The sequence below is a fragment of the Candoia aspera genome, chromosome 4, assembly GCF_035149785.1.
Source record: "Candoia aspera isolate rCanAsp1 chromosome 4, rCanAsp1.hap2, whole genome shotgun sequence".
In the NCBI taxonomy this organism is placed as follows: Eukaryota; Metazoa; Chordata; class Lepidosauria; order Squamata; family Boidae; genus Candoia; species Candoia aspera.
The window spans coordinates 22626019-22649850 of NC_086156.1; the positions used below are offsets into that span (position 1 = coordinate 22626019).

At 37.0% G+C, this 23832-nt stretch overlaps 1 protein-coding gene across 3 annotated transcripts; it reads left to right on the plus strand.

Moving 5' to 3' along the window:
* Positions 1-981: 981 nt before the first annotated feature.
* On the plus strand, positions 982-23250 carry DBF4 (DBF4-CDC7 kinase regulatory subunit). Of its 3 annotated transcripts, none has more exons than XM_063303592.1 (13): positions 982-1043; positions 1437-1535; positions 3580-3755; positions 6521-6715; positions 9702-9752; positions 10426-10495; positions 10606-10682; positions 12379-12409; positions 12595-12637; positions 14124-14255; positions 16261-16372; positions 19381-19505; positions 22107-23250. In XM_063303592.1, the coding sequence occupies exons 2-13, from the start codon at positions 1490-1492 to the stop codon at positions 23146-23148; spliced, it is 2100 nt and encodes a 699-aa protein (XP_063159662.1). In that variant the 5' UTR covers positions 982-1043; positions 1437-1489; the 3' UTR covers positions 23149-23250. The 3 variants fall into 3 exon arrangements, with proteins under 3 accessions (XP_063159662.1, XP_063159661.1, XP_063159660.1); XM_063303591.1 differs by lacking the exon at positions 982-1043 and adding an exon at positions 1062-1160; XM_063303590.1 differs by lacking the exon at positions 982-1043 and adding an exon at positions 1069-1199.
* Positions 23251-23832: the final 582 nt, after the last annotated feature.

A 23832-nucleotide genomic window follows, 5' to 3' on the forward strand; every position in this document is an offset into this window, starting at 1 on the left:
AACTCTCTTCTGATTACAAATTATATTTGTCAGGCAGCAGGCAGAACTGCTTTTTGATGATGTCCAAAACTACCTCAAGCACATACCCCTTTATATTCAGGCCAATGTACTGGTGACTGAAACCAACAAGCCACTTTAACTTAATCCTTTATGATTAAAAAAAGTAGGATTACTTGAGGTACTGCTGACCATCTATGTCCACAGGAACTGCCATGCACAAGAACAACGAGTACTTTATATATTGTTTTTGTAAACTGAACAGGATTGGCTCAAACAAGCACACAGGAAGTCTGCAGGGCACAATCCTTAAAATGTTGGCTTCAGGGCAGAAACAACCTGGATCAGGTCCTCCATTTACTATGAAATCCATTACAGGATCTTTGGTGACCACCTAAGTCACTCAGCCTTACCTGTTACAGCAATTCTGAGAATCAAAAGGGCTTCTGTAGGCTGCCCTGGTCTCTTTTCAGAAGAAAGGAGGGCAGAATAAAAAACCCCAAGTGAAGCAACATCTTGAGATACCGCCCTCAAGTGCAGGTGCCAGATGCTATCCCCCTTATCTCTATTCCCACCATGAATGGGATTCACCAGTGTTTTTCTATAAGAAAAGCTAATGCCAATTTAATGCCTCCCTTCCCACAGAGCTCACTTTTGTATCTCCTGAGAATTACCCCCTCCCAAAAAACCCATCCCAAAGGAATCACGCACTATTAACACTGGGACCTCTACCCTGGCCTCCAGAAGAGAAGCCTCCCTTTCCCAATATTTCACAAGGCACCTCTCAACCCCATTTTAGGGGGACCCCGCTCCTTTGGCGAGTAAACCGGCACGTTTCCGCGCTCCCCCTGCCTTTCAAGTGGCCATTTACCGGAGGGGTGCGGGGGAGGGAAGAGGATGACGGCGAACCCCCTCCCCCCAGAAAGAGGAGGAGAAGGGGTACCCTTGCCCTCGCCGCGCTGCGAAAGCTCCTCCCCGCTGTGCGGCGCCGCCTCCGCCCTCGCTCAGCCCAACCAGGGAGGCGAAGCCAGCGTCGGGAGTGCCTGGTAGGCCCGGGTGGGCAGAGGCGGGAAAGTGTGGCTGACAAAAAGCGCGATGGCCGACTGGCGCAGCAGACCCTGAGCAGCGGCCGTGCCCGACGCCATGTGTCCCGCTGGGTTGGGGTGAGGCGGGCGCCGGGGGTCGGCTCGAGCGGCGTGAATGTACATTTCAAACACCAACCGTCCCTCCGGGGTGGGGTGGAGGGGGCCAGGCGGCGGCAGGGTGGTGAGTACGGGAGAGGGACTGCAGGCTCTGCCTCGTGAATGGCGGGGGGAAGGGGGACAGCTTGGAGGGTAGGAGGAGCTGGAGGAAACGCACCCGGATCCCCGCCCCTCAGCTTTAATTTTTTAAAAAAGAGGTTTGGGGCATTTTAATTGTTCTGCGCTCTTTCCTTGCAGGTCGTAACCGTCGCGGGGAGGTGGGGGTGCAGAAAATGTGACTTCCCAGGAAAATGAAACCGGGTGGTTTGAAAAGCAGCAGCAAAGGACAGTTCCCCTGTAAGTCCTCACGCTTCCTTCTGTGTGTCGTGAGGGGCGAGCGTGACTCGAAACTTCGGGGTTTTTTTTCTGAAAAGGGAAGAAAAAGGTTGTTTGATTCAAATCAGCTTCCGTTTCTTTGCTTTGCGAAATTGAGAGCGCTAAAATTCCCCTGGATAAATTGAAGAGGATGTCTGTGTTGCGAAGGTGGCAAAAGTTTCTGGTTTTTGGTATCTCGGAGGTCCTGTTGGATTTAATCCCCCCTCTTCCCCGCCCTTATGTGCAGTATTGTCGGATTTGTGGTAGGCTTTGTGAGAGCTGTGTCAAAAAGAGCCAGTTTCTTCGCTTTAAAAAAGATCACTGTGCTTTGAAATAAATAGGTAGGTAACTATTAGACAAGTACACAAATCACAATGGAGCAGGGTGGCTTTATACATTTAAAATAATGAGCAGTAATTTAAAATAACCCAGTTGTAATTTTGAAACGACTTCCTCTGCATAAGGGTGATGCTAAAGCCAGAATTTGAAAACCTATCCGAGATTCATTTCTATATACAGGGTGTACCAGAAGTCAGGCCCCATAGGCCAATCATATGTATGTTTGTTTTTTTCCAGAGAAAATGTTACTGTACTTAGGAATGTTCAAAAGGCATGCATCAAACGAATAAGGAAATGTTTAGAAGAAAATGGCAACCAATTCAAACATTTAATGTAATTTATATAATAAATGGTCAATGGGGCCTGACTTTTGGTACACCCTGTATAGAGTTATAGTCTGTTAAGAATCTATTCTTAAATATCTTGAATGAGTAACAGCAGTTCCTGTTAGTAGCAAGGAGGTGATGATAAACTGACTGTTGACCATTTGGTTGTAATGAAATTAACTATATGATTGCTTTTCTTTCTCTTTGAATGTTTTTCATTTACTAGAAACTGATTTTTCTTAATTTTGGTGAGACATTTTCCTGACTGGGGCTACAGTCTAAATCTAGCAACCTGAAACCTATCTATCTCACATCTGTTATTATGTGTACAGTACTCACTTTCCCAATGTGATCTCTTGGCAATGCCATATATGTTGGAATATAATAGATATATGTTGTATAGTCTAAACTGAGATTGGAAAGTGCAGTTGTGAGGATAATATGAATCATGGACTAGTGATCTTGAGTTGGTATAAGGCTTTTTTTTTCCGGACCTACTAAAACATGGTGTCTGTGGACACATCTCTCTGCTCCTGTTATGTGCCCTGATGATACTTCTAATTAAATGTTTTTTAAAAAATATCTCCTTCCAAAAAACCTGGAGTACTTAAAAGCAAAGCACCTTAAAGCCACTTGCAGCCTTTGTTTCTCTCAAAGCTTCTAGGTCATTAAGGATCTTTTCAGGAAGTAAAGATGGGGAATAGCTAGAGGCTTGAATGGGGTGAGAAACTGGAAAATTGGGGCTGCCCTGACTCAGGGAAGAAGTGGGGACCTTTGAGAGCAGTGGGAGAGCATGGGGATGATCTCTGTGAGTAAAGAGAGGACTTTAGAGGCAATTCTGAATGAGAAAAAATGTGAATTCAAGAAACTGGTTTTTTGTTTTGAAGCTTAGATTCTTGCACAGGTTCGTTATCTTTTAGCTTAACTAGTTTATTATTCTGTGATGTAGATATTTTGGGCTAATGATTAGCAGCCAGTTTGGGAATATGTTGCCATTTTGTGATAGCACCTAAAACTCAAAATATGTCCACTCCTGAAAAAGGCCACGCTAGTTCACTTGTTACATTCTATATATGATGAGAAAGGTGTCATCCTGACAAATGCTGCTCCATCAGCAGACTGACTCTATTTCTGCTCTGCGTTGTCCAGATCTACCCTGGAGAATTAGGCGGCCCTCCCGAACATATTTGGGAGGGTTGGTGGAGGAAGAAGGGGAAGTTTATCCACATTTGCATATATAGCCTTGATAAGCTCGAAGACCAATATATACTTTTCAGAAATCCACTTTTGCTTCAAAACAGGATTCGATAATAAACAGATAATTTTCCCATGAGGATCAAATTCTTTTATTTTGATTGTAGGTGACATGCAAGAAAGAAGAGAAAGAAGCAACCCTCCCCTGAAAACTGTAAAGAAAGATTCTACAAAGTCTGATAAACTAAAATACAAACCACTTACTGGGAAAGTGTTCTATCTTGATATTCCATCTAACATCCTCTCTGAGAAAATTGCAAAAGATCTTAAGGAACTGGGAGGGGTAAGTCAGTATGTATGTTTAGCTTTATGATAGGAAAGAAGAGGAATAATGCAGATTCTATTAGAGTATATTATACTGTTGCTAACAGGCTGAATTCCTAAGCATTTTTTTCCTTTTTGCAGCCTGCCTTTCAGCTACACTTAATGCTACATGGTTAGATTTTTTAAAATTTGCCATTTCCCTGAAATTCTCTATAAAATTATTGTACCCAGAGTTGAGGTACAACTCTAAGTGACCTGATTGTCCTGTTTAGACCAGAGTGATTAGCCATGCACTTAAAGAGAAAGATTAAACAACCCAAGCATGAGACCAATACTGAAACTTCATGTAACTCACTTTTCATATTGGAAAGAGACACTTTGACAGTGACATCAGACTGGGAAACCATACTTGGAGAATATGCAGCAGTGGCAAAATTAACAGTATATATTTGCAATGGAAATTCAAGCAAGAATGGCTCCCTTGTATATATATCATATATTACACAACAAGGCAAACTTAGACATTTAGAGTATGGTTTTTAAGAGAAAAGAAAAATTGAAATAGATGAAAGGACCCAAATAGAAATCAGAAACATTTCCTAAGTAGTTTTTAAAATCAAGTTCTAGTAATTCTTACTGTTTATATTTTCTCATTTTTTATTTTTCCTCTTTTGTATATTTTTTAAAATAATTCATCACAATTTATAATTCAATAATTTTTTGATCACTGCAAAATTATAAATTGTGATGAATTATTTTAAAAATGTTTAAAAATTACTGTTAATATGATATTTATATTCTGTGTAAACAGTGATTTTTGGGATCAAAGATATTCAGATATCTTTAATTTCTTATGAATTTGGAAAAACTATAACTTTACCATATTTGTAAATTCCTTTGTTATTTACCTGATTCTATTTCCATATTTTTTTATTTTTTTCTGTGTTTGTGTATGTATATATTCTTTTTAAAATATTCAATTTAAATATTTTTTTAAAATTAAGTCACTAATAGAATAGCAGATGTCCTCAGTAAATAGCTGCAAGTAAAATTTAAAAAATAGGGGCAACTGAAAAGTTGAAAACCAGAACTGATAAGAAGGCTCTAGATTGGCAAGAAAAAGATAACAGAAACAATGAGATTTCTAGGAGGAAGACTAACAGTCTATGTTGGATTTCTTCAGAAATCAGACATTCAAAATTCTCTTTCTCCTTGTTTGTCAGTTTACCTCCCTTTTTTCTTTGGGGACTCATCTGAATAGTTTGTATCATAGGTTTAGTAACTTTCATCACATTCTTTAACTTACAAGTAATTAGCTTTCCTCCTAGAGACCTCACTTTTCCTGTTACCTTTTTCTTGCCAATCTAGAGCCTTCTTATCAGTTCTGGTTTTCAACTTTTCAGTTGCCCCTATTTTTTAAATCTTACTTGCAGCTATTTATTAATTGGATTTTTTCCCACCTTTACTCCAGCTCTATCCATTTTTCCACTAAGCAGTAATAAGTGTAGTGTACATAACTGATTCACACTGTAAGTTTCTTTTTGACCATCTTCCTTTTGTTTTTAAATATACAAATAATACAAAGGTATAGTAACCTTACTATTGTTTTGAATTCCAAGCTTCCTCCAACTACCAGCATCAAGATTTTTCTCAAATAGCTTTATTGAGGTGCTTTTTGACTGTCAGAAAGCTAGTAGTCTTACCAACTCATAGATAATTCATAGGTTTAATGCCTCTAGTACAAATTGTGTTTTGAACTGTGAAAAATAATTGACTATATTAGAGCCACATAAGTGTTGAAATAGTACTATAGTACTATTAGTTCTATAATAATAGTACTAATCTCTACAATCTTTTTCATTTATTATAAATGTATTTTGTAGAGCATCATTCCTACAAACAAACATATGTTCAGTTTAACTCTGTAGACAGCAGACTAATATCTATAAGTGATCCTCATTTAATAATCGTTCAGCGACCATTCAAACTTGCGACAGTGCTGAACAAGTGGTAGTTGCAACTTGCAGCACCCCCCACAGTCTGGGTGCTCGGTAGCTGGCCTGGATTTCCAACCATTGCAGCATCCTACAGTCATGTGATTGCAATTTGTGACCTTCCCTGCCAGCTTCCCACAAGCAAAGTCAATGGGGAAGTCAGCAGGAAGTTGGAAGTTGCAATCATGTGAGGTCCTCACTTAACAATGGTAACTGGGAACTGCTGTGGTGTGATCATGTGACATTGTGCTTTACAACGGCATCACTTAGCAACAGAAATTCCAGTCACAATTACTATTGTTAAGTGTGGATTACCTGTAGTAGTGCCCATAACCAATAGAAATTTAATAGCTAATTTTGAACGTTCAAGAGTCTTGACTCAGTCCTCAGGCAGCTGTTTTTTCCTTATTAAATGTGTTTTTGGACCAGTATTCATTTCTTAATTCTGCAACTATTAAAGTGTTACAGTTACAATATATCTATTTCACATAAAACATATCTGAGGTATTTTGTATTAACTAGTACAACCTATATTACATGTTCTACATTAATTTTCGAAACATTTGTGATTTGAAAATTCTGTGTTTGTATAGCAATGTTATCACAGCATAACCTCTCTCCCAATCCAGCTGTGTGCAGTCAATAAATGAGAATTAGAGATTCTGTGAAGTAAGTAGCATTACTTGAATACTTATGAAGGGGAATGTTAGCATATCTTAAAGTCATGTCCAATATTAAACATTGTGTTTAATCCCATTCCAAAATAATATTTTTGTTTTTTTACAATTAGAGAGTTGAAGGATTCCTCAGCAAAGACATCAGCTACCTGATCTCTAATAAAAAAGAAGCAAAATTTGCCCAGACCCTTGGACAAATATCTCCAGTCCCAAGCCTAGAATCTGTATGTAATGGTGGAAACAGTTCACCTCATCCAAGCAGCAAAAGAGACAGGAATGATGGAAGTACATTTAAGCTGGTGGATACTGTAAGTTTCATTCTTATTTCTTTCTGTACTCTGTCACAACCCTGCACAAATGCTGCATGTTAAATAAAACAGGCTCTTTATAATTTCCTGTGTCTTTCAGAGGATCTGAGAATGATTTCATAAAACTACTCTGGGAAACCTCTAGCCCACCAGATAATGCTGAACTAGGACTCTAGCCAGCATAGACAGTGGCAAGAGATTTTGGAGGCCATAGTTTAACCTGGAAGGCTAAAACCTTGTATTCTGCTCTGTGATACAGTCTTTAATTCTTTCCTTATCTGCATTGAGGAATGTGCCTGTTCAGGCTTTATACGTTTAAATTTATTATTAAAATAGAATTTTCAGAAGTCTTAACCAGTTACTTCTATTGCATTGTTTTATTTTATACATACTATTCCAAACATAGCATATATTTATACAAAAGTAGAGACAACTTTCCGCTGAAGGGATTCAAACTTTAAAATAAATAAGTAAACAAACACATACATACAGTGTATGTGTGTATGTGTGTGTGTGTGTGTGTATATATCTGCTTAATTGAATTGTTCAAGCTTTATTAGGTAAGTGTAGCCCATGGCAGCTACATCCATTAATACCCCAAAAATACAGAATTAAAACGGTAGAATTTAATTCAACAATGGCCACATACCTATTACCATTTTACTTCCACAAGATTTTTATTAATCTTTAGTGTAGCTATGCTCGAAACACATCTTCATTAAAATTAGGTAAAACGTATTTTCTTCATCCAAACTTTGCTGAGTGAGACATCATTTCTTTGCAATGTGTGGATGGATAAATTTATTAGGTAATAGAAAACGTAATGTAACACATCCTCAATCTGAGAACGACTACAAGAGCAGGGTCTTAGTATAACAGGAATTGGTTGATACTTATTCTCAATCACTTCTGAAGGTATACTTTGTGATACTGAACTTTGAATTTTGTGAACATTATAGAAGATTTTATTAACTAAATGCTTGTCTCATAGTTCACACCAATTTACTATATCAGCATGTCACCAAGTTATCAGCGTGACAGTGGGGAGAAAAAGAGAGAGGCTCAATCCTGACCAGACCGAATAGCTGTGTGTGATTGGGCCTTCTGACTCTGGAAACTTTCTGTTTCTAAGGGGATCACACTTCCTCATTTGAAACTGGTGCACAATCTGGGGGGTTTACTTTGACTCACAGCTCCTGCTTGAAGAGTAGGTGGCAATTTTTAATATTGTGAACTGGCCAGAGTCTAGTGGAGTTGGTTAACTAGAGAATTGAATGAATCCCTCTTACTTCCCAAGTTTTGAATCAACTCTTGCAGCTCTAAAGAAATAGTTGGTTTTGAGAGTAAATACTTATCCATCAATTCATGTAAGGAAGATTTCCAACTACTTTGTTGAATTAACAAATCCAAGCATTATTTTGACCTTTGGGAGAGACAATATTTGCAAAAGCTAAGCAGAACCTTTTCAATATAAATTTTAATCAAAGGTAAGCCCCATTTAGCTCATAGAGGAAAAGCATAAATTCGTTTAGGAAGCTCCACAGATCTCTTGCAGAACGTATTTGTATGTTTTGTAAAACACAGATAGTGAGCATTCCACCAACAAATTCCTGCTCCAAACAGCATTTGCGAGGTAATTTTCCCACAGAATAATTGTAATGTTGAGCCCACTAATCTTCCTCTCGTATGATGAAAAGAAATTTTGCCCCAATTGTTTTAGTGGTTACTATTTTGAAATATTCTGTGTGCCTGCCAAGATAATGTTTCATTAAGTACTGTTCCTCAATATTTAAAACTGCTAAACCAGCCTTTCTTAATTTTTTGTCCCTGGAGGAACCCTTGGAATATTTTTCAGTCCTCGGGGAACCCCTGCACATTCAGGCTCAAATATAGGCTAGAAGTTACAAAAGTATTACATTTGTTTCATGTGTAGGCCTGCATATATGTGTTAACAGTGTTCTTAAACTAAAGAATGAAACTTACCTCTTTAATGTCAAGTTGCCCAAATTTGAAGTAACTTTTTAAATAAATCATGATCTTCCAGGGAACCCCTAGTGATCTCTCATGGAACCCTAGGGTTCACAGAACCCTGGTTGAGAAACCCTGTACTAAACTGTTCTGTAGAATCTTCTCCAATAGACTATTTAAATATTTTTGGCCATTACCCCAAATTCATAACTTTCATATTGGCATAACTCATTTCTAGTTGTTCCTTGGAGCAATAACAGCCTAGCTTTTTAAACATTTTCAACTCAATTCTTACCAAGAGAGAATAATCAAGACACATTAAAATAGTTAACTTTCAAGAATTGAAAAGAAAAAACTCTGCAGCTGACAAATAAAGCACCATCAAATGTACATAAAGATTAAAAAATATACTCAATTAATTACTTCTGTAAGCAATGCAGATAAACCTATTTTCACTCCAGTTGTATTAAAATATAGCTGTTGCACTAAATGCAAGAGACAATACAAGAGTCTGTTATCTATATCAGTATCAACTAACTTTGTCCATAATCCATTTCTGTTTGCTGAGTCAAAGCTCTAGTCAAATCAATAAACATTATGTGCATATATTTTGTACTATTGCTAATATATTTAGATAGGTCAGTAATTCTTGGGTTCTTGTTTATCTCCTTTCTTCGGCATAAGTACTATTATCCAGCCTTTTGGATAAATTTCCATTTTGGTAATAGAAGGAGTTTAGCCAGCAGACATGTCTACCTTAAATTATTTTAGAATGTAATATTTGTAATACTGAATCTTGCATATATAGACAATTCTATTAAGATCATCAGCAAAGAGGCTGTTTATGCCTATTCACATGCATTTAGCTAAACTTAACTAACCTAACCAAACAATTTTGTGAACCTTTAAAAAAACTCAAACTAATAAACTTCATGAAGTAACTATTTTAGATAACACCTATCTGTGCAGTAATGGCAGTAACACCCACACGCACATACTCTGTATTTCTTCAATATAGGTACGCTTGAGTAGAGGAAAATCTTTAGTTGAAAAAGCAATCAAGGAACAGGTATGTATCAATAACATGACTTTATTACTTCATCTTGAATTAGTTTTCTTACGATCGTGACTTCCAAGTGAAACTTGCATAATTTGCTAATGGATAAATGTGTGATTTCAGGATGGCTTTTTGGCACTTCATTATTTTATTTATTTATTTATTTATCTATCCATCTATCAAATTTGTCACCACCCATCTCCTCCCACTGGAAGGACTATGCCAGACTATGAAATCAAATGTTTGACATTTATTTTTTCCTATTGTTATAATCAAGTTTTTGAGGAGTTTATGATAATAAAATCAAATTAGAAATGCATACTTCAAAACAGGTGACAGTATTATTGGATATAAAAGCCTTACTGTACATAAAAAGTGCTGAACAGTGACGGAGAGTAAAATGCAAACTGAAATGTCACAAAGATTGATTTGTATGCCTTTTGACTTTCTTTTAACTGTTTAAAATAAGTCTGTATTTTTACACATTGCAGAAGCTAAGCTAGGTTTCCTTTCCTTTCAGTTGGCCCTAAAGTTGACAATACACTAATCCGATGATACTTAAAAGTTCCCAGTGGAATGGCTGGGGATCCAGAGTGCACCCTGAACTCCAAGTTTACCTATTGTATTCAAATATTTGTATGCCAAAATAATTTAATGATTGAAATATTCAATATTTGTATTTCAGGAATTAATCCCTTCTGGTAGTATACTCTCAAGTGCCTTGACTTGGGGAGTAAAAATACTTCACACTGATGGCAAGTATTATTAAAATAAAGCTGATTTACCGTTAAAATATGTTGTTCCATTTAAATAACTTAGATAACATCAAGTAATAATTTTAATTATCCTTTTCTTTTTGAAAAAGATATTAAGAACTATATTGATCAAAAGAAAAAAGATCTCTCTTTGGTTAAGAAATCAAGCACAGAAATCAAAGATGTGGTAAGTAAACTATTTAATTTCCAAGAAAAATAGCAAAAACCAGTGAATGCGAAATAAATTATATGAAATAAATTATATAAAATTGCTATTTTAATATTTTATTCATTGTTTGTAAGACAAAGACTGAGACCTTAATAGATGTGTGAAATCCTGAAGCTCTATCCACCTCTACTGCTATTTTGAGATGGGAAACACTTAAAAAGCTTTAGTGTAAACCACTAAAGGATGTTAGCATGGTAAACCATACAATTTCACACACAATTCAGAAAATCCTTGCATCAATGGGTGAAATACAACTCTGCTACTTAGCACTGTTGACTATCAGTAGTAGTCATCACCTCGTGGGCTCTGTTTATCAAAAGGTTGCACATCCTGTAGTAAGATCATGATATATTTTTCTGTTACAGTTTCAGTTAGAGAAATTAATATCCTTATCTATGTAGTGGGTTGCACATTTAGCATGTTTGTTCTGTATGGATTAATACTGGATTTTTAGGCCTATATATGTTATTAATTTAGGTTTTTATCTTTATATTATGTTTTGTTGGTTTTAATCCTCATTGCGCCATCTAGAGTCATTGTTGTGAGATGGGCAGTTATAGACATTGTTTAAATAAGTAAATATAGTTTCAGGAAGGATATATTTAATTTAGGAATTTGAGACAATGTGGAATATACAATTTATAAATAAATCAGGAATGGATATTTTTGTATGCTGCTCAAACTCAAGGTTATAGTTAACACTGCCTAACTATGTCAGGATTTATATATCAATTTAGGCTTAAAGTTGAGCTGGGATATCATGCAGTGTAACCCATTTCAATTATTCACTTGTTTTCAGAAAGTATGGAGTAAATAAACAGCAGGGAAGGGAATTTACGGTTGCACGCTCTGTCTCAATCCTCCTCCCAGTTTGTTTGCCTGTGTTTTAAATATTCTAGTTAAAAATGTGGTTACCTTAAATAAAAAAAAAGTTCTCAGTGCAAAGAAGAATGATTGCACTACCGGTAGACCTTGCTTACCAACCACTCGTTCAGCAACCATTCGAAGTTGCAACAGTGCTGAACAAGTGGTACTTATGAATGGTCCGCAAAGTTCTGCCTGTCCCAGCATGTCTGTGGTCATGTGATCACAATTCAGGTGCTTGGCAGCCAGCTTGCAGTTACGATGGTTGCAGCATCCCACGGTCACATGATCCCCATTTGCAACCTTTCCTCCTGGGTTCCACAAGCAAAGTCAATGGGGAAGCCAGCAGGGAAGGTCACAAGTCACTCTGGTAAACCCCCTTGGCCTTCCAGCACACCATGCTGTGCCCTCCTTCCCTTGGCCGCCACGTAGCACATCCCTCCCCTAACTGCCGCATGGCCTACGGAGGGCCTCCCCTACCTCCCTGCAGCAGCCCCATGCTCCTTATTTTGGACTCCTGCCGCTTCCCATTTAATGACCTGCATGTCATCTTAGGGTTACGATGGCAACCTGGGTTGCAGTCACTAAGCGATGCGGTCACGTGATGTCACGCTTTGCAGCAATCCTGGTCCCAATTGCCATCATAACTTGAAGACTACCTGTATGTGTTCAGTGGCTCACGCTTCACAAATATTTAAACCTATTTAGAGGGCTAGTTGCTGAATACAGGAGATCACTTGGAAATTATAAAAATCAGATTAACTTTAATGCTACTGTTTTTCTTAAATAGGAGAAAGTATCAACGAATCAAAAAATAAAAAGTAAGTATTCAAGACATAACTAATATCATTACCAATTTTGTTGAAAGAGAAAAAATTGAAGTTTTAGGCCAAAGTATGTGAGATCATGTTCTGTAATGTATATAAGGAAGGCACTTCTTTTTGAAATAGAACTGTTTATATAATTATAAACATTTATATAATTTGGTTTCAATTCTTTTAAATAGGTAAACTGAAAAATCCTTTTCTGAAGATCGAGGACAGAAGATGGTATGTGCTATTTTTAGATTAATTAAACTCCTACTCCAATGTCCTTTGGCTTTGTTGACACTATTTTATGTAGTGATAACGTATTAATTATTATAATCAAACTGTTGTCTCTAGTTTAATTCAGGCTTAATTATATTTTGTGTAGAGTGTTTCAGATCAATTCAACATTAACATGAATAGCCTAAGTCATATGATTATAATAGATCTATTCAAAGCTTTGAATTAGCATAAGACTGACTATCCAGAAAAAAGGTAAGAGTTCACCTTTATGTCACCCTTCCTTGTGGAGCTCAGGGCAGTGTACATTGCAGGGTGGAGGGGAGGAATTGCCTTTCATTTTTTCCCTATAAGGAACCTGTGAGGTAGGTTGGTCTACAAGACCATGATTTGCCTAAAGTCCATGGGTTAAGAAGTAGGGGGGATTGAAACATGTGCCTTGTAAGCCACTATGCTACATTTGTTCTCAGGCTTATTCTAATTTATTGGTATAGTTATACTAGATATCATATGTACCTACAACTGGTTTTGCAGTACCATCTTTGCAGCAGTATTTTGCAAGGATAGTATTCTGATCTAGGTGTGTATATGCTTTTTAGGAAAAACTGTCAATCTACGCTGGTTTTTGTTTTTATTTGTTCAATTGTGTCTGATTCTCGGAGACTGCCTGGACAAGTCCCTGCAGTTTTCTTGGCAAGTTTTTCAGAAGTGGTTTGCCACTGCTTCCTTCCTAGGGCTGAGGGAAAGTGACTGGCCCAAGGTCCCCGAGCTGGCTTCGTGCCTAAGGCAGGACGATCTCCCGGTTTCTAGCCCAATGGCTTAACCAGTACACCAGACTGGCTCTGATCGTTTTTCGTTAAATGTTGGAAAAATCTAGATTTAACTGTTCAAAGAAACCAGTGCGTTATCTTAAGAAAGTCTTTATATAATTGGCTCTTTGAGGAATCTGTAATTGTTTGGTAGTCTATCCTAAAAATATGCAGCATGCTAAAAAAATATGCAGTAGCTCAGATATGATAGCTTCAATGGATAGTAAATGAAACTTTAAGAAATTATTGGCAGAATTGCCCGACATTGTGTGTTTCCTAGTGCTCGGAATAAAGGTGGTAGTTGGGGGAATAGCTGGTAATTTACCTTAATAAAAGAACTGCTCAAAGCTGACTGAAAAAGTAAATGTGCCTACAGCCCAGAACATAGAATGATATACACAGTGTTTGGACAATATCGTTAACATTTCCACACTTTTCTCAGTTCATTTTAGTCTAAAGCAGTGTTTTTCAAACTTGGCAACTTTGGCAGCATGCTGGCTGGGGAATTCTTGGAGTTGAAGTCCACACATCTTAAAATTGCCAGGTTTGAAAAACACTGGTCTAAAGTGACTATTTATTGAATATAATAGTATTTCAAGGAAGAACTATATAGATAAAAGGCATTCCTTATTTATGATTATGTATATGTTTAGTACTCAACTGGCTTTCTTTTTTAATAGTCACTATAGACCATTTTACCTGCAACTGTCCAGCTTTCCTGTTGTCAACTATTCTAATCCAAGACCTTGCAGTCCATTTGATGTAGAAAAGAAAAATGCTAATGGCCAGAAGCAAATTCACAATAAGCAAAGGTAACGGAAGATGAAAATGCAATGGAGAATGACAAAATTCTCCTTAGATTTATGTAGAAGATATGGAAGCAGGCCTGAGTCTTTGCAACAGAATTTAAGATCAGCCTATGGCTTGCTCTGTAATTAATTTAATAAACCTAGGCTCATACATGCCAGGTGGCTCTCTGTGAACCTCCATCCCTAGTAGCTGACATGGTTGGCTTCTATCTCAAAACAAGTATCTGGATAGATCTTACCTAGAACTATATTCCTTTTACTGTGTAGTCATAACATTCTAAGTGACTGAAAAATCTTTAATATAACTCTTAAAATAGCTTATTTTATATTGTAATCTATTTTCGGTGTAAAGCCATTCTATGTTACCTTAATTTCCTGTGAAAAGTTTTCTTATAATGGATTTCTTTTAAGCAACTGTATGTCATTTATTTTTTAATTTATTACACAAATTTGTATGCTAATTACTCATTAGACTCTAGGCAGCTTGCAGTATTGAAACTGTAAGCATACAGTGCATTTAAAAGAAACCAAACCTTCCTCCACTACTGTAAGTTATTGGGGTCATGCTATTCCAAAGGTCCTGTTATTTCGCCATATTTGTCTCACTAATTATCAGGATTGTGTGGTGGGTGGGTGCTCTTAGCTTTTGATGTTCTGGGATGGGTGTGTGTTTTTCACTACTCCTAAAATTATACAGGTTGTCTTCACTTACTGACTGCAATTGGGACCGGCAACTCTGTCGCTAAGCGACATAGTCGTAAAGTGAAAAGTCACATGACTGCACCTGACTTACAACATTGGTTGTGGTTGTTAAGTGAATCATTGCGGATTGTTAAGTGTAATGTCACATGACTGTGACTCATGACTTCCTGCCCCATTGATGTTGCTTATTGGAAGCTAGCTGTGAAGGTCACAAATGGCGTTCACATGACCATGGGAGGCTGCGACTGTCATAAATGTGTGCCTGTTGCCAAGCACCCAAATTGTGATCACATGATGCAGTGACGCTGTGATAGCCGCAACTTTGAGGACCGGTGACAAGTCTCCTTTTTCAGCACTATCATAGTAACTTCAAACAATTACTGAATGAGTGGTCAGTAAGCGAGGACCATCTATATAATTCTGATTAAGTGTGGCAAACTGCATTAGATGTTTCAGCCTTGTAAACAAGAATATGCTATGCACATACAACACTTTTTAGCTATAGAAATAAAATAGTATATATAGTAAATAAAATAGTATATCATGCGGTATGTATAACTTTTAGTTATTAAAGGATATGCATGGATGGAAACATATTTTCATTCTCTAATGAGATCCAAGTGCTTTTCATTTCAAGGCAGAAACCTACTTTACCTACTGATAGGTGGTGCTAGAGACTAGTTTTCCATATTTAATGTCTTTTTTTCTATTTTGAAACTAGAAATTAGATACTGTTTTTTAATTGAAGAAGACTAGATTCATTACTCTTCTTAATATGGTAGGGTGGTATGCCTTGCATATTTGCTATAGAAATACATTAGAATTGTGCATGTCCTGTGTTAGAATAATGAAGAGAACAGAAATGTTCTTTTTATTTGTATGTGCAACATGCACTAAAGTAGTCTATACCATCATATTGCCAATGTTCTATATTATTTGATGTACAGTACGGACAAAACATTCACATTGCATTCTGAGTGACTATTTTGCGCAGAAGTTCTGTGATTTTAGATTAGCAATGTCATTCTATTTTGACAGATGCATGCTAAGCAGGTATATGGTTATTTTTTAAACATATCTTCCTAAGGATTTAATAACCATCTTATGTATTCTCCACAGTTAGGATTTACGTTTCTTTTTTATTCTTTCTAATTACACTGACACTGGTTTTGAAAATTAGTGTAACAGTGTATCATAATGGGATTAGATTCATAGCTGGCTACTAAAGCTGGTCAGAACCTTAACTAGTTCCTGATGGTTTGTCTTACAGAATATAAGTAAGATGTTTCTTTTCTCTTGAGAATAGAAACCCTGCAAATAACGATAGAGAGAAAGGCCCACTTCAGGTTCCTGCAAAGCATAAGAGGAAAAAAGGATATTGTGAATGCTGTATGAAGAAATACGATGATCTTCATGCGGTATGTATATCTTACCTAAATTATGTATTTTTGTAGGGTGAATATTCCTAAATTCTAATATTCCAATCTGTTATATTGCCCTTGTCTTTGAAACCATAGCTTTTCATAATTTTGTATTGTGTTAGAGTCATACAGATAAATCAGTTAAACAGCGTATTTTTCTGAAAGGAAGTTGACTCTTCTCCAGAGGAAAAGTAGTTAGAAAAAATTATAAATACAGACAAAAGTCCTATTTAGTGCTCAGTTTTTCTACCTTGTGAACCTAGATTATTCAAGTATAGCTGAAACCTATCCTGAAGATTCATCTACTCCCAAGAATGTCTGTGATCTGCTTGTATATCACAACATACCTACCAAAAGCTATACTGCTGATTGTAATTGTTTGCAAAATAAGACACCTCATTTATACAATTAACATCCACTGTCTATTACATTGCATATACCAGCTACTCTCACACTCAAAACTACACACAGAAATAATATAAGTACACACCCATATCCTTTTTACAGCAGAAACAGTTAAAAGGAGACACCCCCACCCCCAAGATTGGGTAAGAAAAAATACTAGAAAAAGGGGGAGAAAGGGTAGAGCAAAACTGGATGGAAATGAGGTAAGGAGAAGAGAAACAAAAAGAAGTTTAAACATTACAAAAAATTAATATTCATCAGACAAGCAGACCCATCTAAGACATAACTAATATTCAGAGGTATCCAAGCTCTGTAACCATTTGCATTATTCACCCATTTGCTTATTTTTAAAAGTAACTTCTAGTTTCCTCAAAAGATATCCCCCCCCCCACAAACTTATAGGTAATTATTTGGGGGGGGGGAACCCTTCTCTTCCTGAGAAATGCAGTAGATGTTCTAATGAGATTGCTTCTGCCTTATTTTTGATGTAATTGTGAATGCATTCAGTTTTCTAAGTAAAATGTAATTAGCGTTTTCAAAGTGATGTTAATTTGCACTGAGATTCCCCTTATTAAATAATACTAGAAAACCTGTATTTCCATGTATATTTTCTATATATAAGAACATATACTTCCTGTGTGTGTGTGTGTGTATACATATATATATATCTGTGCTTGTGTATGTATTTAACAGTGATAAGGGACTATAGAAGTATCATAGGGTATGCATGTTACAGACCTTCTACAGTACTTTTTGAAACATTAGGAAACAAAAAACTGCTGTCAACATCTCTGTCTGTGTATCTGTGCCTTTGAGTCAGTGTTGATGCCTGGCGACTGCCTGGAAAAGTCTCTGCAGTTTGCTTGGCAATATTATGGAAGTGATTTGCCATTGCCTCCTTCCTAGGGCTGAGAGAGAGTGACTGGCCCAAGGTCACCCAGCTGGCTTCATGCCAAAAGTGGGACTAGAACTCAGCTTCCTGGTTTCTAGCCTGATGCCTTAACCACTACACCAAACTGGCTCTCTGTTATCATCTAAGAAATATTTTGTTCATTCTTGGTGATACTATGCTAGGCTAAGTCAAAGACTATTAGCCAGTATAGAGGTGAAATGTAAAACATCGGTCAATTTAGCAGTTCTTTGTCTATATTTGGTGTATTCTATAATGGGGCACACAGGTACTATCAGTATGCTGATGATACTCAGATTTACATCTCCACCCCTGGCTGCCCAAGTGATGCTGTGGAGGTCCTGTTTTGGTGTCTGGAGGCTGTGTGGGTTTGGGTGAGGAACAGGCTCCAGTTCAACCCTAACAAGACTGCCTTTTGTTGTTAGGGTATTAGGGCCCCCTAGTTCCAGGAACTTTCCGTCTCTTGTTCTGGATGGGGTGCACTACCCCAAACAGAATGTGTACACAGTTGGGGGTCCTGGACTCACAGATCCTGTTTGAGGAGCAGGTGGTAGCTGTGTGCCAGTTGTGCCTTTTCCTGAACCGGGAGACTCTGTTCATGTCATTCACACCTTGGGTACCTCCTGAATGGAATACTGCAATGCTCTTAACATGGGGCTCCCTTGAAGAGCATCCAGAAGCTACAGTTGGTGCAGAATGAAACACCGTGAGCAATTATGTGTGGTCCTCAGTCACCACGTTATCTCTGGTCTGTGAGCTGTACTGATTACCAATATGCTTCTGGGTTCAATTCAAGGTGCTGGTGATGACCTATAAAGTCCTTCATGGCATGGGACTGGGTATTTGAGGGACCATCTCTCCCTGATTACGTCTACCCATCCTGAAGAGGCATGCTCTGGGTCCCGTCTGTCATTTGGAGAGGCCCAAGAAGAACGTTTTTCTGTCGTGTGTAGTATATATTTTTTGGAATGTCATCTCCCCAGAGATTAAATTGGCCAAAACCCTACTGGGTTTTCATAAGGCCTTAAAGAAATAGTTTTGCCACCAGGCTGCTCACTCTGTTGCTGTTGGGGGTGTGCGTGTGTGTGTGTGTGTGTGTGTGTTTATATGTGTGTGGATGGATGGATGGATGGATGGAAGGAAGGAGAGAGAGAGAGAGAGAGAGAGAGAGAAAGAAGCATACATAAGTATGCTTTAGATCAAGTAGTAGCTTGGAAACTTCTAAACAGCTTTGCCCTGCAAAAATAAAAGGACTGGTAATATAGCCTGGTTGTATTAGAATGTGTATGTCAAAAATGTTTATTTTTGTGAATTATACTATTTTAGGATAGCGAACAATTGTAGGCTAGAAATGCTCTCTTCGTAATAAAGTTGACACTATTGTTCAAAAAGGACTTCCCAACTTTAGAACATATGTACTAATTATAATTTAAATTCTAAATTGAATTTAAATGTAAATTATAATTTATAATTTAAAACTAAATATTAAATAATTCTGTGCAATATAGAAGTGTATATATTTATAACTTTCAAGTGTAGAATTTTTCTCACATCTTAAAAGTAATTTTATCTCCAACTAATTTAAACTGTATCTAAACTACATTTTAAACTATTTTTTCAAAAAAATATACAGTACATACTGTAATAACTTGCATACAAATGATACTGGTACTTTTTTTTTTTACTTCAGCATGTTGAAAGTGAACAACACCAGAACTTTGCACAGAGTTCTCAGTATCAAGTAGTGGATGACATCATTTCTAAGTTTTCTTGTGACTTTTTAGAACTGAGAGAAAATACACCAAAAGTTAAAAGGTAAAACAACATTTTCTCCATCTAACAAAGGATATGAAGGGCAGGGTGGCAGATCATCATTTTACATCACTACTACAACCCATGCAGACTCTTGGATCACAAGTGATGCAGTACATCATTGGGGATAGACAGAAACCTCAGAATAAGTCATTCTAAACACACACCCTATCTAAGGGCAAGTTTTCCTATCTGCAGAAAGGAGGACACAAATACCAATGACTGTGGGTAGAAGTCTAGTGAAATTACCCACCTGTGGACTCATATATTCAAAAACAACACCCCCTTCTCCCCCTCCCATTTGTCTTCCATACAAACAACTAGAGGCCTTACTGATAGAGGACCCTATCTGCAGCTGTGGTTATGTCACACTTTCAGATGCCATGGCTCCACAGGAAAATGGTACACTGGACTTACATAAAGGTCCTTTTTTTTACAAAAACATCACGACATTCAGTTAACTCCAGAGTGGGGGGGGGGGTATTGTGAGTCCTGAGTACTATCTGCAGCTAATTATATGTAGTTGTGTCAGTTATTCTTGTTTCTGTCTTCATAGTTCTGTCAGAGTTACTCCTGTTTCTTGTCCTTAGGAAGTTATTTTTCCTCTTAGTTCTTTTTCTGCCTTGACCGTTTGAAAGCGGGGCAAGGGACTATATCCTGCCACAGGAAGTGACCTCAGAAAATTCTAAGCCTTGCCTTGAGGTGTCCTGTTTTAGATCTTAAGGTTCTTTAATATACCTTGCTTTTTTTCGCCTGGTTAAATGGATTAAAATAGATTATAGTAATAGATTATAAGGTAACAATTTTAAAGAGATATAGTAATCGCCTATTAGCTTTCATGCTGATTTCAGCCAGCCTATAGTGTTTAAGCTATGAAGTATGAGTAGCTTTTAAGGTCAGAATAAAAACAGATGTATTTTCTTGTCTGACATTTTTATTTATTAATAAAGGAGTAAGCAGCATTGTAAGTGTAATGGTTTATTTACTCCTAGGTATGCAATACACAAGGGACGCGGTGGCGCTGTGGGTTAAACTGCTGAGCTTGCCGATCGGAAGGTCGGCGGTTCGAATCCGCGTGACGGGGCGAGCTCCCGTTGCTAGTCCCAGCTCCTGCCAACCTGGCAGTTCGAAAACATGCAAATGAGAGTAGATTAATAGGCACCACTTCGGCGGGCAGGTAACGGCGTTCCATTCAGTCATGCCGGCCACATGACCACGGAAGTGTCTACGGACAAACGCTGGCTCTTTGGCTTTGAAACAGAGATGAGCACCACCCCCTAGAGTCGGACACGACTGGACTTAATGTCAAGGGAAACCTTTACCTTTACCTATGCAATACATAATAGGGTGGGAAAGCTACTCTAAGTACATTTGCAGTGATTTAAGAATAGCTAAAATTTACACAGTTGTTGTTTTCTACATGTTTCAGAATTTGCACTGACCTTTGTGTCCCAAGTCACTTCGTTGTGTTTGCAGTTAACTTTAGCATAGGGCAGCTATGGAAACTTAGGGAAGCTCACTTTGAAATTATCACTGACCACATCTATGGTAAAATGTTTTCTAAATTCCTGTAGCATATGATACTTGTGAAAAATATAGCATTTCTGTCAATTTTATAATTTAAATATAGACTTCACCCTGAACCTCAATCATAGAGGTTAGTTTGGTCGTTTTATAAATGTATTTTAACTTTGTCTTAATTTTTTTTTTGTTTATTATCTATTAAGATAGATTTATATATATTCACTAAGCACTCTTCCTGTACTGGTCTATGAGCGTAATAAATAAATTGATTTATTTAGCACTTCTGCTAATATTATGAGAAAGACAATTGATGCCTTTAGTTTTACTAAGAAAGGGCAACTTAGCCATTGCCGCAAATTCCTACATTTTTATCAACCATTCCTATATCCCTGGATTTGGGAAATTGCTAATACATAGTTTAAAATAATTTTACATCTGCTGCTACTGTCAGACAGTGGAGACTTTTAGTGTGCTCTTTAGTTTTTTGTGAGTGTAGTGGTTCAAATCTAATACAATATATTGAAATATATAGACATATTTACTGCATATGAAAGATGTCTGCTTGACTTTCTTAAAACTTCCAGCACATGTAATTTATTATATTATGTGGAAAATAATAACTTGAAATGGTGGGCTTTCAAAGGCTAAAGCAAATGGATGCTAAAATATATCCTATTGTTTGGTTTTTGCTTTGCAATTTGCAAGGATCTTAAAAATTCTCTGCTACTGTTGTCTTTAGTTCAAGGAATCTGGGGAACAGGTAATAGAGGTATTTCTAGTTGCACATTTGGCAAGCTATTTTTGTTGTTCTTTTGAGATCAGTAAGCAAAAAAAAGTACAGTTCAATTTAACAGCTTTGGCTTCCTTTTGAGAAAAGAATGTGGCTGGCTAAATACTGTCTCCTGTTGAACATATCTCAGGATAATATTTACCATAGACAACCAAGGTTGTGGCAAACTGTAAACCTGGAGTAATCTTTTGAGAGCTGATTTGTACCATTAATGACTTATTACTTACCTTGTTTGTATACATTGGAAGAGTTGTTCTTAACTTTTACTTAATTAATTTCTTTAATTTTAGGCGCAAATGTAGTGTTGGACAGTTTGCTCCTCTCATTGGAACAAAAAAGGAAGAACTGAAAGAAAGACTGATGAGGCGAGATATTCCATTGAGGTGGTATTCTAGGGAAAGCATTGCAATGGAAGCATTCAAAGAAGGCTCTGGACACATAGATGTATATCCTAAGTCTGCACAAAACAATTCTACCTCTGAACCTTCATGTTCCGTTTGTTCCTATCATACCATCTGTTCTTCAGAAACATCAAGAAAACTAAATGGCAGTACTGAATGCATCAGAATACCTAAAACTTCAAACTTGAAAGAAATAGTTTTATCAACAAATTTGGTACAACTACCTCCCCCAAAAGAAAGTAAAGCATATATGAAAAATTTGCCAGAAATTTATGGACACTGTGAACCACTATCAAGACAGATTTCACAGGGGTTGTCAACAAATTTAAACTCACTTCATACTCAGATCCAAGAGTCTGAGTTTAGTGAACAAAACAACATCTCAAAGTCAAAACGAAAATTGAATAATGCAATTCTTCTGCCAGCAAAATGTTTGAAGAAAGTATCTACTCATTTACCAATTGACAAAGAACTTGTTGACTGTAATGTGGTGAGCAATTTTCCAAGAGAACTTTCAGTTGTTTTAGAGTCAGAAAAAACATCACATAGTCTTCCTACAAAGAAAGACCCAATTTTGTTGACAGACATTGGTATACAAAGCTCACCTTCAATAAAACTCAACAGAAAAGTCATACATTCCATAGGAAGAAATAAAAAAGGAAATCTGAAACAAAATATGGAATTATGCTTACAGCAGGCAGAGAAGCCACCTGTTCTGGAGGAAACAAAAAATGAACACAGCTCATCAACACAAGCTCTATTACAGTTGTTTCAGACCAGTGATGCAAACTCAGATTTTAGGGGGTTTTCAAGTATACAAGAGAACAAAGATTCAAGTTTAATGAAAAATAGTTGGGAAGACCAGCATACAGATGCCCTCTGGTCTTTGTTTTCTACATCTGCCTCTTCTTCACCATTTACTGGATTTTAATGTTGCTTTATTTAAAACAATGAGTATAGAATAAACGTGCCAACTGAAAAAAATGTGAATATGTGTTTCTATAATAAATGATGATAATAATGATTCTTTAAACCACTATGTGCATATTATTCCACCTGGGTTCATACTTTTGCTGCCTGCTGTTCGTTTTTCAATAGCTGCAGAGAGAAAGCTTCCGTAGAATCCTTATAATAAATTATTTCTCATAAGATTCTATTTCCACAAGTGTATATAACACTGGAAACATTTGTTGCCATGCACATACTGTATATTCTACCGTAGAATCTATATTGTAGTAAACCACCAATTTTATGGCCTTCAGATGCAATGGACAACATTTTTATCTAGACATCCCCAGATAAGTCCATTGAATGCCAATTAATCTGAACAAGATTCTTAAATGTATGTTAACTTATGTTTATATCAATTTGTGCCATTTGTGTAATGACATTGTGCAAATTGCATAAATTGCAGTTAATGGCATACTTTCAGATTTAACAGACATTCATGTGTAACAAGCACTCCCTTCCCCTAACTTGTCAGTTAAATTAAGCCTTTACTATAATGGAGAATTAGTATTTCTTTGTTTAACAATTTGGACTAAGCTCCTAAAACTGGCTAAATGCCTAGCCAAAGGCCAGAGGAAGTGACATAAACAGTGCCCTGCCAACATAC

Coding starts and splice junctions, on each gene's coding strand:
- DBF4 (XM_063303592.1), top strand. CDS start 1,490: ATGAAACCGGGTGGTTTGAAAAGCAGCAGCAAAGGACAGTTCCCCT. Junction 12,410..12,594: donor AACGAATCAAAAAATAAAAA/GTAAGTATTCAA, acceptor TCTTTTAAATAG/GTAAACTGAAAAATCCTTTT. Junction 14,256..16,260: donor CAAATTCACAATAAGCAAAG/GTAACGGAAGAT, acceptor TCTTGAGAATAG/AAACCCTGCAAATAACGATA.